Below are 14178 nucleotides of genomic sequence, written 5' to 3'. Positions count from 1 at the left end.
TTTTAAATTCTAAAACCTTTATGCAAAACTACGAATTGAGACGAATTATTTTTTGACACCTCAAACGTTAAAATCGATCCAGAAATAACGGAGGAGTTTTGTTCACAAAAAACAGCCCTCACGTATTAATATAAGAGATTTAGAAATCATTGTGTCTTGGCAACTTAGTAAAAAATGGTCTCGAAATTAAATCTCCTATTGAATTGTAAAAATGTAAGTTGACTGAATTTCCTATATTTTATTAGTTCAATGAACATTAAAAACTACTAACTTGTGTACTCAATAAGGATCGTAAACAAACAAATTACCAATTTAAATACAGTTTCACATCCAAATCTATTTAAGTGTCTAATTTGTATCTATAAATTACAGCTTTATATGTGCAATACAATAAACTTAAAGGATACAGAAAGTTGATCGAACATACCTTTTTCAATAAGTGGTCTGCAAAAGATCTAAAGGATTTTACAAGAAGACTGAACAGAAACATTTTAAGGAGATAAATGACTGTGGAATGTTTTTCAATATCCGCAAGTAAACTTGGATGGAAATGGCGTTATGGGTTGCTGATTTATTGATGTCCTGGTGCCGTTGTGCAAAACGGTTTTGTATTTTACTCTAACAAGTCGCTTCACTAAAAAACTACAGAACAGCAGATTTATACCATTGTTAGCTTACGTTAAAAACAAATCAGTGTTGTAAACTGTATTTATGTTTCATGCGAAATTTTCTTGGTAGTAGTCTAGGCTGGAACCATTGACTATTGTAGTCAAAGCTAGAACGCACGCCTTCTGTTTAGGAAATCTATGATCAAATTCCTAGTCACCAATAACTGGCTATTTCGTTATGTCATAACCTGGTATTCTAAAGGGTACTTTAAATTGTAGGTCAATATATCTCTTGTAGAAAGACATATAAACCATAGGTCTCAATTGCGAGAAAACCTTTATCTTTGATAGAGAAATTATTTCACAACATAAGTAAAACTGTTCCAACTTATTGTGCTATATTCATTTGTATAACACAACAACATTTTGCATCCAAATTTGAAAAAAAGTTGCATTTGGCAAACTATGGCAGTAATGGTAACATTTTGCCATACGAAAACCTGTTTAACCTGAAATACGAAGTTTATTAATGCAAAATACGCCACTAAACGTTGTCAATATTGAATCACCCACACAGCATCAAACCTGCAGACTTTGCTCAATTGGATTTTTACTAAGACAATTCATTAATGTATTTCTCTTTGAAAGAACACTAGGTTTAATGAGTACATAGGTTTGCTAATACGGGTAAGGTAATCAAGTATGTAAAACGAAAAGAAATCTGTCCTGGTCTATGTCTTACCTTGAGACCTAAGGGGTTTTTAATACAATTTGTCTTAGTTGATGTGAGCCACCTACAGATTGCGTTGATCTAAATTACTGATTTCAGCCGATAACATGATGGTTTTTACCAAGTTAAACTGATAGAATAACTTATTATGAGCTATAGAACTGTTGTGACCCAGCAACTATGTCAAGAACGAAAAATAAGGTACAAAATAGAGTTTTAGACACTAGCACAATCTGTGACTGGCTCAACTACATTCTTTTTTAGTAAAATATTTGCGACAGCTGATCCATATAGGGATGTCTTCTTCTGTATCCAATAGTCAATGGTAATAGCTTAATCCCTATACATATGCTATAAGTGTTATAATGTCAGCTGTTCGATTACTAATCCACGCAAAACCAATATAACCCGACTTATACCCCCTTGAGAGTTTCAGGATCACGTCTGTTAAGGGTGGTGAGATTATTATGGGTTGATCTCCCCATTCCCCTTTAGAGTTGCATAGTGTCATAGCATATACACGTGTTGTATTGATATTGTGATTTGCCAACCCATGTGCCCAAGCACCACAATGAGGCTAAATATAAGTATGTCTTACAATGTTTATAGTGGAAGACAACAATTATTTGTTTCACCAACTTGAAATAATTGCTGAAATTTCATACGTAACACCTTTTTGAATATCTGCGAACCCCATTTTTAACTTACTATAAAATTGTTTAAACGTAACGGTTAATTACAATAGTTACATTTTTCACTAATAACGTAGAATTAGGCTTTCAGTATTCATTGAATATTTTAAAGTTATATTTTTAAACATGCAATACTACTTTAGATTAATTATGTAGATTCATTTAACGATTGAAAAAATAAATAATTTCATATTTAGATTTTTCTTAGGATCAAATTTTGGTTTGCAAGCAAATATGAATCTGTATTTTATACTTCGTTTATTATTAGTATAGTATTATTACTGTATACTGTATAGGCTTATTAAATCATGGATCAAAATGGAGTTACAGTCATAATATGTTGACCGTAAGCACCCGTAAGTCAGTTCATTGATTAGGTAATCGACGAAGTACAGACATAATTTGCTTGTAAACTAAAATTTGAACCTAAGAAATCAAAATTAGAAATCAGAATATCATTTTGTTCTAAATGGTTGATGAAAATCGTTAAATGTTTTGTGACGTTATGGCCAAACATCTTCTGATCTAGGATTTTATAATTGTTTCAGATTCCATTATGAGATGATCTCAAGATGATCTTGGAGCTTGTTTTAATCAGTTTGTGGATACACTGTCCTTCAGCTCAAAACGGTAAGATTTGTTTTTGTAAAAACTAAAAATGACAATAACTAATCTTTAAGTACTTACACGTTTTGTTCGTGTAGTTTAGTTATTATGTTTATCCATTAACAAAACTATTTGATCAAAAGAAAAGTAAACCTAAAAGATTATCTAGATTACACTATTGATCGATGTCAATTTGTGTTAGCTATTTTAGTCTTTCCCAATAACCTTTGGATGTCAAGCATTTTATATTGGACCAATTTATTTCAGCGCAGTTTGTGTAACCGATCTCGTCAGCTCGGCAAACCCTTTATGAATTAATATATTTTGATTCATGCTCTCATTTAGCATTTTCAATTATTATCAATTATCAATCATCAATCATTGAGATGTGGACGCCACCTAGGTGCGTATTTTAACCCAAATATGAGTGAAGGATGAGTGTAGAATGGTGTGGGGATCGAACCGGTGACCTTTTGATTACTAGGCGAGCACTAACCACTCAGCTATCCAGCCAGTTATTAAGCCAATTTTCCTCTGAATCCTAATGGGATCAAATCTTATTTTAAAATTTTTCCCTTTTTTATCTGTATTTGATAGGAAAATTATGGATAGCAGAATAATTCAAATAATTATTTCAAATAAGTGTAGTAACACTAATAGTTTAGTTGTTATTCAACTATTAAAAAATATTACACTAGTTTTATACTTTTTAAATTTATGTACAATTTACATTCTTACATAATGATTGATATCACAGTTGCAGCTTTAAATTTATTGTTTGCACAGAATTAATTCTCATTCTTTAAATCCAATACTGTAATTGACACCTGAATGGACGGGCTGGCACCTTCTAGAGAGGTGCTGATGGAAAATACTTAAATAAATAAAATACCCCCGCCGCAGCAAACCTGCAGACTAAGCGAATTTCCACTAACCCGACTGGATTTACACTAAAATGCCTCCATAAAAATAGCACATTTATTTCCTATTTAAATAGAATTAGTTTAACGAGTACTTAGGTTTGCTGCAACAGGGAGGGTAAAAAAGATTTTTTTTTTAATGATAATAGTTTAGTAAGAAATAAAAGTATTTTCCAAAATCGATCAAAATATGTTCATAAACAAGCAAACTACAACAGTTGACTTATTCTCCATAAGAATAACATGGGAATTTTAAAATTACAATTTTTTTGAATTTTCTCCATAACAATTAGGCGCATAATAACGCTTCAATATACTAAATTATTTGTTTTTTTAAGCTATACAAAATGGTTTAAAAAGAAATTGTGAAATTTTGTGTTTTAGGGTAAAAAATGGCAAAAACCTATTTTTACCCCATAAAACCCCCCGTAAACCCCCGTTCCCATAGTCCGATCATGCTGGTTTGCGAACTCATTCAATTTTATCCCGCCTTACACCTTCAAACCAAATTTGATCAACATCGGACAAAAATTACTCAAGTTATCGTGCGGATGGACACACACACACACACACACACACACACACACATATATATATATATATATATATAGATATATAAAAATTTGAACAAATGGTGTTTTTGGCCTCTGGGGACATCAAAATGAAAAAGTAAATCGGTCCCGGGCTTAGGTCTTACCATGAGACCTACGGTAATAGCTACTTCCCTATAGGGAAATTCGCTAAAATCCGACAAGACAGGAACACTTTACTGAAATATTTATTGGATTATCCATGGTAAAATTATCAAAACACTAGTATGGAAATTACCGTGAAAGTACAAAATTTGTAACTCTTTCCGACCAATATCATGTATGTTTTGGTCTATTTGTAGTGAGTAGACAAAACAGAGTGTTTGACTTTTTCTATTTTTGTTACTTTTCTACAACAGTACAAATGCAGTATTTCCATGCAGGTGATAAATTACACCAGTTGTATAATCCTAGCAAAGGTCAGTGTTGAGTGCATTAAAGGGTAAAACATCTGCAATATAGCATCTGTCCTCTCATTGCAAACTATGGGACTACCGGTACTTATTCATAATTAGTTAGTTCATAAATTCATACATAACTATAAATGTATCTATAAAACATTGCAACAATTATTCTACTAGGTTTTATAAATACTAATGACTTCCCAATCGTGAGATATTCATTTTAAAAACCTCAGTGAATTGCCTTGATAACCATTGATTTTCATTTCTTGTATATCGATAATGGAATATCGTGTAAATGTTGAGTATCAAAGAAATATTTGATGGGTTATGTATCAATCAAGTTTGGATGGTGTAGCAATAAGGATTAAAACCCCGAAGTAACACTAAAAGTAATGTATTTTAAATGCAGCACTAAGTATAATCGAGGAACATAAAGAGAAAACACTGTTTTGACTGCTTATATTTTCTACCATACGTTTTTGGTCAACCTAAACAAATAATATTTGACGTTAACATAATTAAAATATAGTACTCCTACTTGAAAACCGATCCAGCCTAGCCAAACTAAACTAGAGTATAGACAGCTTAAATTCACACTGCCTAATCTAATTTTACTGACTTCCATGTTGTTATGGTTTACGGTAGGACGAGGGAAATATGTGTCTTATTTGTTTATGGGTTTACGTATACATATTACACGAACAACAATAAATAAATACTTAATCTGTACATTTATGATGAAGTGAAATAAGTCGCGTCCCCCATCTCAATAACTGATAATGAATCATTGATAATTGATAAACACATTTAAATATAAATTAACCACCTGCAGACACCCATATAATGTACACAAGTAATTTACGATGAATTTGAATCGATAATTCATGTATATTTATTTATCTGCTTGGTGGAGAACTTTAAACATTTAAAAAATACAATAAGCCACATAACCTCTAAAGAATTAACTTTCGCAAAAGTTTAATTTTGTTATTGTAACCAATAAAATATTTTTTCCAGACCTGAGTGACAATGACTCCCTCTACCCGCTCTGGGACGACGAGGACCTCAGTCTGGGAGAGGATCCTCCGACCAAGGACTCCGCCCCATTCTTGAACCTGACGGTCCAGGCGGGAGCGACCGCCATCCTCCAGTGCGCCTTCGACGACCTTACTGAGAGGAACACGGTCAGTAGTGGCAATTAGTATGGTGGGTTAGAATTTTGAGGAATACCCCCCTCCCCTCATAACTCCCTCCCCAACACCTAGGGTCACACTAGTAGTCATTAGGGGTATTAAATTAATGCAAATATTGTTTTTTTATAATTTAGTAATAGTGTCCAATTTGGTGGAACAATTAAACTTCCTCTAGGTAACATTAAAATTCGTTTGATCTATTTATATGAAGAGTCTGCATGAATGAGTATGTTTTATCCAAGTAAGATATTGATTTTTGATTGGTTTTAATTGATAAACAATGGCAATCTTGTTCAGGTTTCCTGGCTGAGACGTCATGACGGTCAGCTGCGACTGTTGTCTGTCGGGCTGGAGATATACTCAAGGGATCCGAGATATACGTTTCAAAGGTAAGTAGTTTGATCTATATCAATTAAATAACGTACGCAATACATTTTGAGTCATATTTTTGGTTGTACACATACTTTTTTTGTCTAGGATGCTAGGCACGAGCCCGGAATTGTTTTTCACATTACTTCAGGCTAGACCTAGGTGTTACGGCATTATCACTTAGATAAAATCCATTGGTGATTTGGCGGGATTTGAACCCGGGACCCCAGGACCCGGAGTCCCGCGCTCTAACCACTAGACTAGCTCGCTCCCCCACACTTAATAGCGCTACTATTGTTTACATCATCTTCTGGTTGAAAGGCTATCCAAGATAAATTTATCATGAACAGGAATGCACATTTTTGAGTAGTGAGCTTGAATTCTGCCATTGGTCTTTAAGGTAAATTGGATAGATTTTTGTTGGTCTATGGGAATAATACTTTATCAATGTAAAACATCAGACTAAATGAAAGAGAAAAATAATTTTAAAAGGAATTAAGTAATTAAAAATAACTGTCAGAAACGTTCCAAATAATTAGATTTAATTAGTTTTTAGCTTGAATAGTACTGACTTGAATGTATTACTTTACTGGGAACCTAGAACTAAACCTGTGTATGCATTAGACATACAAATGATCAAACTATTAGGAGCATTTAGGGACTCGTGCAAATTAAAACGGTTAGAAGTTACTTGAGTTGAACTGAAACGAATTATAAAATCATCTGAGTGACATTATTGCAGTTATTATTTCATGACAAGACATAGAAGTGAGACTATGTTAAACGTTTGGATCACCTCTAAGTTCACCCAACAGGGCCCCTAAAAGTTTATGGTTATCTTTGTTTAATTTAAAATATTATTTATATAGGTTTATCTATTTACAAGTAAATTTGAAATGGAGCCGAATCTAAACTACAACTTTAAGACACAAAGTTAATCACTGTTTGATCTACTTGTTCTTGTAGATCAGAAAACAATGAGTGGCAGTTGACCATCGCTGGAGTGGTGGAAGACGACCGAGGTCTTTACGAGTGTCAAGTCACTTCACATCCTCCGGTGACGTACTACAGATATCTACAGGTCACAGGTACGAGTCCAGAAGATCACAAATATCTTGATGTATCTAGTCGTATTTGTTTACTAACCGTTTATCGTTTTGATATCATTGAATGCTAAAATGTTTGAAACCCCGTCTTCTCCACCTTGCCTAGCCAATGACTGCTGTTCTCAAATTCTCATTTTAAGATAAACCCTGGGTAAAGACGCAGCGAGATGGTGTAGCAGTTCCGAATTTCTCATTTCTTGAACATTTTTTTTGGTCTCAGTACTTTTTTTAGTAGTTTAAAATACATTGAACGATGATTTGGGCAACTACACAAATTTAAGGTGAAAACATACAATAGGAATAAAAGGGGTTACAGTAGCAGAGTGGGGATAAGAAGAAGAAGAATAAGAAGAAGAAGAATATGTTTATTGTCTTTCAGGCTACATAAGCATTAACAAAGTCAAATTTACAGCAGAAATGCCAAGTCTATATACTAATTAGGCCTAAGGGTAATATCACATATCATAGAAATATACAATTAATCTCTCCCCTATTGGGTTGACGATGTTGTAACAATGTTCTTGGACTTAGGTTAAACACTGTCCATCTCCTTGCTACATCCTCAAGAAAAAAACCTCACTGGTTTTGTGTACTTCAAACCTTCGTCTCTAGTACATTTTTTACTTAAAAGTGTGTTCTTAATTAGCTGCAAATTGTTTAGTAGAATTGACATGAAATTTATAGAGTCGGAGTACATGAATAATGCATTGCAGTTTATGTATGATTATGTATGAATTTACTATCCAACAGCACACTGATAATTTCTTTCTCTCTGGCTAGTACCGAACCTCGAGATTCTGGATGAGCGAGGCTTGCGTATCCTCAGCAAGTTCTACGACGCCGGTAGCACTTTGGAACTTAAGTGCCGCATCACTAGGGTACCTCGCCCTCAGCACTTTGTGTCCTGGGTGCACGGAGACCATGTGCTCAACTTTGACACCGTCCGAGGTGGCATCAGGTGAGACGGTGTATTTGGAGGGAACAGAAGAATTGGCGGGTGTTTTAACTGAGGTTTTTGAATTGATTATGGAGATGTAGTATTTTCATGTCTTACCTCACATCGTTGTTTCATGATCTTGGGGATTGAAGACTGCGCTCTACCACTAAAATAGCTAATTTTTCATTTCAAGTGTTTATACACTTCACAATTTAATCCTTTTTAAACAGGGAAGAGGATTAAATTCGTATATATCAAGGCAAAAATGGGGTTTGGATACCACTATAAACTGTAGGTCCCTTAGTTGCCATTGGCTGTATGGGCCATTAATTAACAGCTGTGTCTAAGGAACATGTCGGCCTTAGTCAATAACAAGAATCATGATCGCGCCACTCATCCTACACTCATCTTCATTCATACTTGGCTAAAGATTTCTATTTTGTAGGTTGCCATTTCATTGAAAAGTATTAAAGTATAAAAAGACTGTCCCGCAATTTCAAGGGTTCTTATTGCAAATTTTACTACAAAAGGAGTACAGTGGGTTTATTAGATAAAACCAGTTAACAGATTGTCTATACTGTACACTGTGTCGATTTAAAATACCACTGCTAAATCTGCACTTGATAACCTCTAGCTAATTAATTAAAGTGATTCTACAGAATTATGAATTAACAGCACAAATAAAAATAAAAGCTGTCCATTAATAATATAGCAAAGTAGTGAGGTAAAATATTGTTATCTATATATCACTTGTTCTAATGAAGGAAATGTAATATGTTATGAACTATGGACTCAATAGAAAACAATAATATTTGTTATGTTATGTTTATCAATTCAACTGAGGAAAACACTTGTCTTGTCAGTGACATATCTACACAAGACATCTCAGTCGATTCAATAAACATTGTTTTGCTTATTTGGGTTAAAATACACCCAGCTGTGTTGTAAGAATAGTACAAAATAATTATGATTTCACATAAAAAACAATCACTTGTGCTATAAAAATATTATGACATAAAAATGGAGAACAGAATTAATTTCGTTCACCTAAAATGCTAACGTCTTATGGTCGTCTATAACCATGAAAATGATTACCCTGGTTTAACATTAAGAACAGTAATAACAAGGTACAATACACATACAAGTACTAAATGTAATATCCTAGCCAGATACCGAAATGCTATAAGACAAAGCGTTTGATATCAAAAGAACGTGATATTGTCATTTTAAATTAATCCGTGACATTTTAGATGCTAAGCTAAGCTTACTGTGTAACTAAATAGCTTAAATTGCATTCAAGTTGTTCAAAAGCAATTGTTTATTAAACTTGCCAGTTATTAAATTTGACACTGGGTTTTGATAATTTTGATAACCACCATTCCAGCATCAAAATATCAAGTAGTTGATTTACTAAAGAGTATTCTAGAATATTGTTCTAAAATCTTATACCGGTTATTATAATTTGATATTACACCTTATCCAATCAAAATACCAACTATAACTATTGAACTAAATTGCTTAGCACTAAGCATCCTAGTTAACCTGGTTTCGATATTTATTGAAACATTATTTCGTGAATGTTCAAAACTATTTCCTTAAACAGTTCTTAAATCTTAATGTTTTCTATAATTTTAACTTTATTTGGGTCACCCTTTACTTTTTGACTCCTAAAATCTGTTTACAAAGGGATTCTAATTTGAACTAACATTGTGCTTCATGTTTTATATGGATTTTTAACCTTCATCTTTTGCATTTTTTTTTACTTTTTGTGTTGTTACTATTGAATTGTATACTACGCGTCCAAATACAATTTACCAATTTCGTAATAATTTACATTTTAGTAATCAAATGATTGATCATATAGAAAAATTGTATCTATATCATTCTGTTCATTAAAGTTATATTTTTGGAAATAAGTCTGACCTTTTTCACCAGTTGTGTGGTCAGTGGAACAGTTTTTACCGTATCAAGATGAACATGAAAAATAATAAATAACATAAAATAATGAACATTATTACTTTTGCGAACCCAAAGTCACAAACGTCTCCACTACTTTATCGCCTCATACATTCAGGAAATAATTCCACCAATTGATGGCACATACAGACGCACACACAGACAATCAAACCATACACAGCCAAGATTCATCTATGTCAAAGACCACTAAACTATCTATCAACAACAGGCCCGCCTTTCATTCCAACTCGTTCACGCTACAAAGACTCTGAATCGCACAGAGACTCAGACAACAGAGAATAATCAACTACAAAAGGCAGACAACAATGAACAATGGTTGCCATGGCAACAATATCAAGATCTTCCACACGTCCATTGTTTGTGTTGAGAATGAACCGAGTATTTAGTTGTTCTGTCTTTTGTTTAAGTAATTAGGAAAACTACTGAACGAGTTCAGCTTTTAAATTAATTAGTTTGTCGCCTTGCTCTTTAATTTGTGTGAACCTTTTGAATTCTCGTTTTTAAATGTGAAACATTTTGAATAATAATGTATCTTGTAGTTTGGTTTTGATAAACTGATAAGCCATTATTCCTTTATTAAAGCTTTAAATTTGTGTTAGTGATTTTTTAAGATGATAAAATTTCTGTTGAAGTTTATAACCAACCTATGTTTTTAATGAGGGCAATTTTCTAATGCAAAACGTGTTTTCCCTGAAATTTTATTTCGATAGAGTTTTTTTAAACTTAAAAAATGCACTCTGAGCACTGGATCAAGGCTAAAAAAAATCATCAATAGCTAAAAAAAACTGTTGTAATCTGTGGGATTAGTACCTGGGTTCCCTAGACGACGGGTCATGTACTATCCAATGTGTCCGCTGTTTAGGTTGGTTAGTAACACATTGATTAATGTTGATTAATTGAGATTAATTTTAAAAGATTTCATATAGAATTACAAAAAAACTAGTATGGTTCGTACTTTTACCATTAATATTATGCTTTATAGAGTTCATGTTCATTTAAATTTTAATCTTTATGATTTAAGTTTTAATCTTTAAGACTTTAGTTTTTAACTAATTTTGAATTTTAAGTTTCAAGTTAAGGTTTTAAGCTCTAAGCTTTATGTGTTAAGTAATTTTTACTTTTAACATTTTATTTTGAGTAAGCTTTAAGCTTTAACTTTAAATTTTAAGTTTTAATAGTCTAATAATATGTGCCGCTTCATTTCAATACAGCTAAAAAAAATGTATTATTTTAGAAACATCTGACCCCTCCTATTATATCTCCTTTTTTGTGAAACCATGCAGTTTATTTGAAGTAGTTTTAGCTGTAAACTAAAATATTCAGACAGTGGTTGGCTCGAAGAATGTAAAATTTTAAATGAACTATCAGATTAAACTAAAAGAATACATATAAAACAACAACCTTACATTAATTTGTATTCTCTATATCGGCATTTGAACCATATTTTTGACAGCTGTGTTAATTTGCAGTGTCAAGTCGGAAGTGATGGCTGATGGAGTGAAAAGCAGTTTGTTCGTAGCGAACGCCAAAGTTGAAGACTCAGGGAACTATACTTGTGCTTTGGCGGGAGTCGGTGCTACCACGGTATTTGTACACGTCATAAAAGGTAGGCTTTATTTATTCCATGTAGCCCGTTTGTTCTGATGGTTGTTGTTAATGTTTATTCTAGTAGCTTTTAGTTAATATTTGTTAATCAATTTTATTGTATGGATTTATATTATTGTTAATGAACGGATTTATTTTTTTAGTTTTTTTGTGAAGTGAAAAAATAATAGTCAGTATTAATGGTATTATTTAACCAGTAAGAACACAAATGTCTCAATTATGTAACGTATAAAAAAAACTATTGAATTTTAACATATCACTTGGATTAAAATTGTCATCGTATAATTTATTTTTGGGAAGTCAAGTTATGTTATAGTATACTGAAGTTGACTTAGTGTTTTCCTTTTTTTAGGTAGTATGGGCTTTTGATACAAACTACAACTTTTGCATTCGCAAACTTTTATAGCTAATCAGGCACTTGCAAATAAATACTTAAATTATTACACTAGTGATGAGTGATGAGTATTGTGTAAAACCATATATATTTCTGATATAAGTTTAATTAACATATTTTTCTAGGTGAGACTCCGGCCGCCATGCAGCATGGCGCTGCTAGCAGCGTAAGTGTCGTCACAGCTCAGCTGATATCAGCAATGCTGCTGCTAACTTACACAAGATGACGGTGAAGCAGCTACAATCCTGAATGTTGTATATTTGACGATACTCTGCAATTTGTTAGATAAAACTGTCACGTTCCGCTATATAATTTTGTAAATAAACAAACCTTATTTCCTACTCTATGTTTTTAACCCGAACTGTGTAAAACTGTTTAATTGGAATGATGTAACCGGATATTAATTGTTTTAATTGGCGTTGAATGTGGTTTTTTGTTACAAAGTGGGTAGACGGTGAATTTTGTTTTGTTTTGTTGGTAATAGTTTAGTATAATTAACGTGTTCAAAATAGTTATACACGTCCTTTCTATGTTTAAACCAGTTTTGAGTACTTAGTAATTCTTTGATTTTTAACAAATTTTATTTTATTTTTAACAATATCTTTGCCAGTGACTTTATAGAGTGTATATGATAAATAATTTTTGCACGATTAAGAAAAAATAATATTACAGTACTTGGAAACAAATAAATAAGGTACGTTTTTAATTTTTAGTTCATACGGAAATACAAATCATTCTATGACCAATGCGTAAGAAATTGGGTACAACCATTAATATAAACTAGAAGTCGTTCAGTGGTCAAGGACTCGACCAAAAATATGTAATTTACAGACTTTTCTATTTTTACCCTATGCTGTAAATAAAACATGTGATTGGAATTTCTTCCATTATTTTGATTTTGTTTGGATTTTCTGTTTATATTGAGTTGTTATTTCGTCAATAGCATGGTACCAAGGTCCATGTAATTTTTTTTTAAGATTTTAAAGTCATTTTTTGCTTATTTTTGAGCCTATTATAATTTATGAAGGGATTCTGCGCATCTACAGGAAAATATATATCCAGAAGTATTCATAGATTTTCCCTGCGATGCACACGAGCTGAGAAAAAAGGTTTTAAAGAAACATGCTTGCACATTAATATATAGATATGTTATATTTTTCAGTATAACTTTCTTTGTTCAGTATAATTTGATTTTATTGTGGAATGTATACTCTCTGAACCATCGGAGATCGCATCATTACCATAAATCGTACTTAATAATAAATAATTTCAGATTCAATCCATTTATAAACCTGAAAAAGGATTTAAATTGTCTCCGATATAAACCCTATTGAATCCGTAACAATTGGTTCATGTCGATAGTAATTTGTGGATTGAAAATTGCAAATGATGAAAATAATTGACTAACTTCGGAGGTTTCTTTTCAATCCAGGCGCCTTGTACTTGGCTTTGAATATCCCGAGTCTTCAATTACGTTAATTATAAAGTGTATCCCTTACAACTATATGAGTGTGATTTTATATTCTCTTTGCAAAATATCTCTTTAGAGTAAATAATAAAGAGTAAACTAGCACAATGAGACCAAAACACAAATTCGACAAATAATGTTTTATTGTACCAATTACGAGGTTTAGATATTAGACTTCGCGGGGTCTAGGATTTCGGGTAAAAATCTTACGATTCAAAAGTGTTTCCTACTGAACAAATAAATAAATAAATAAATAAAAATGCCTTTATTTACAAGCGAGTTTCATAATACATGGTTGTCAAACTAACTCAAGTCACTAAATCTAAACTATCCTAATATATTTACATAAGTACTAGTGGCTTGTAGGGGCAAAAGCCCCTATATTCTAGTAATTATTTTGTACAAATTATTAGTCTCGTAGGTTTACCCTACCTTGAATTATCATTTAACATTTTTGTTTATTATGATAAGGTATGTATAATAGTTATTACATACCTGCATAATGCATTTTGATGTCTGCTCTGTTTAAAATAAAAATTCCAAAGGACATGTGGTGTGTTTATAGTATAAACTTTCTAA

The 14178-nt window shown here is 32.4% G+C and overlaps 1 protein-coding gene across 1 annotated transcript; it reads left to right on the top strand.

Moving 5' to 3' along the window:
* The first annotated feature begins 2575 nt into the window (after positions 1-2575).
* LOC129005390 (zwei Ig domain protein zig-8-like) lies at positions 2576-12465 on the top strand. The gene is made up of 7 exons (XM_054434260.1): positions 2576-2660; positions 5568-5734; positions 6041-6132; positions 7079-7200; positions 7999-8176; positions 11602-11738; positions 12257-12465. The coding sequence occupies exons 1-7, from the start codon at positions 2603-2605 to the stop codon at positions 12355-12357; spliced, it is 855 nt and encodes a 284-aa protein (XP_054290235.1). The 5' UTR covers positions 2576-2602; the 3' UTR covers positions 12358-12465.
* Positions 12466-14178: the final 1713 nt, after the last annotated feature.

Source organism: Macrosteles quadrilineatus, unplaced genomic scaffold (genome assembly GCF_028750875.1).
Source record: "Macrosteles quadrilineatus isolate MER2022 unplaced genomic scaffold, UCM_ALF_1.0 Scaffold_20__1_contigs__length_2534061, whole genome shotgun sequence".
NCBI classification, from domain to species: Eukaryota; Metazoa; Arthropoda; class Insecta; order Hemiptera; family Cicadellidae; genus Macrosteles; species Macrosteles quadrilineatus.
Note: the sequence above shows the minus strand (reverse complement) of the source record. Positions and strands in the feature narration are given on the sequence as shown.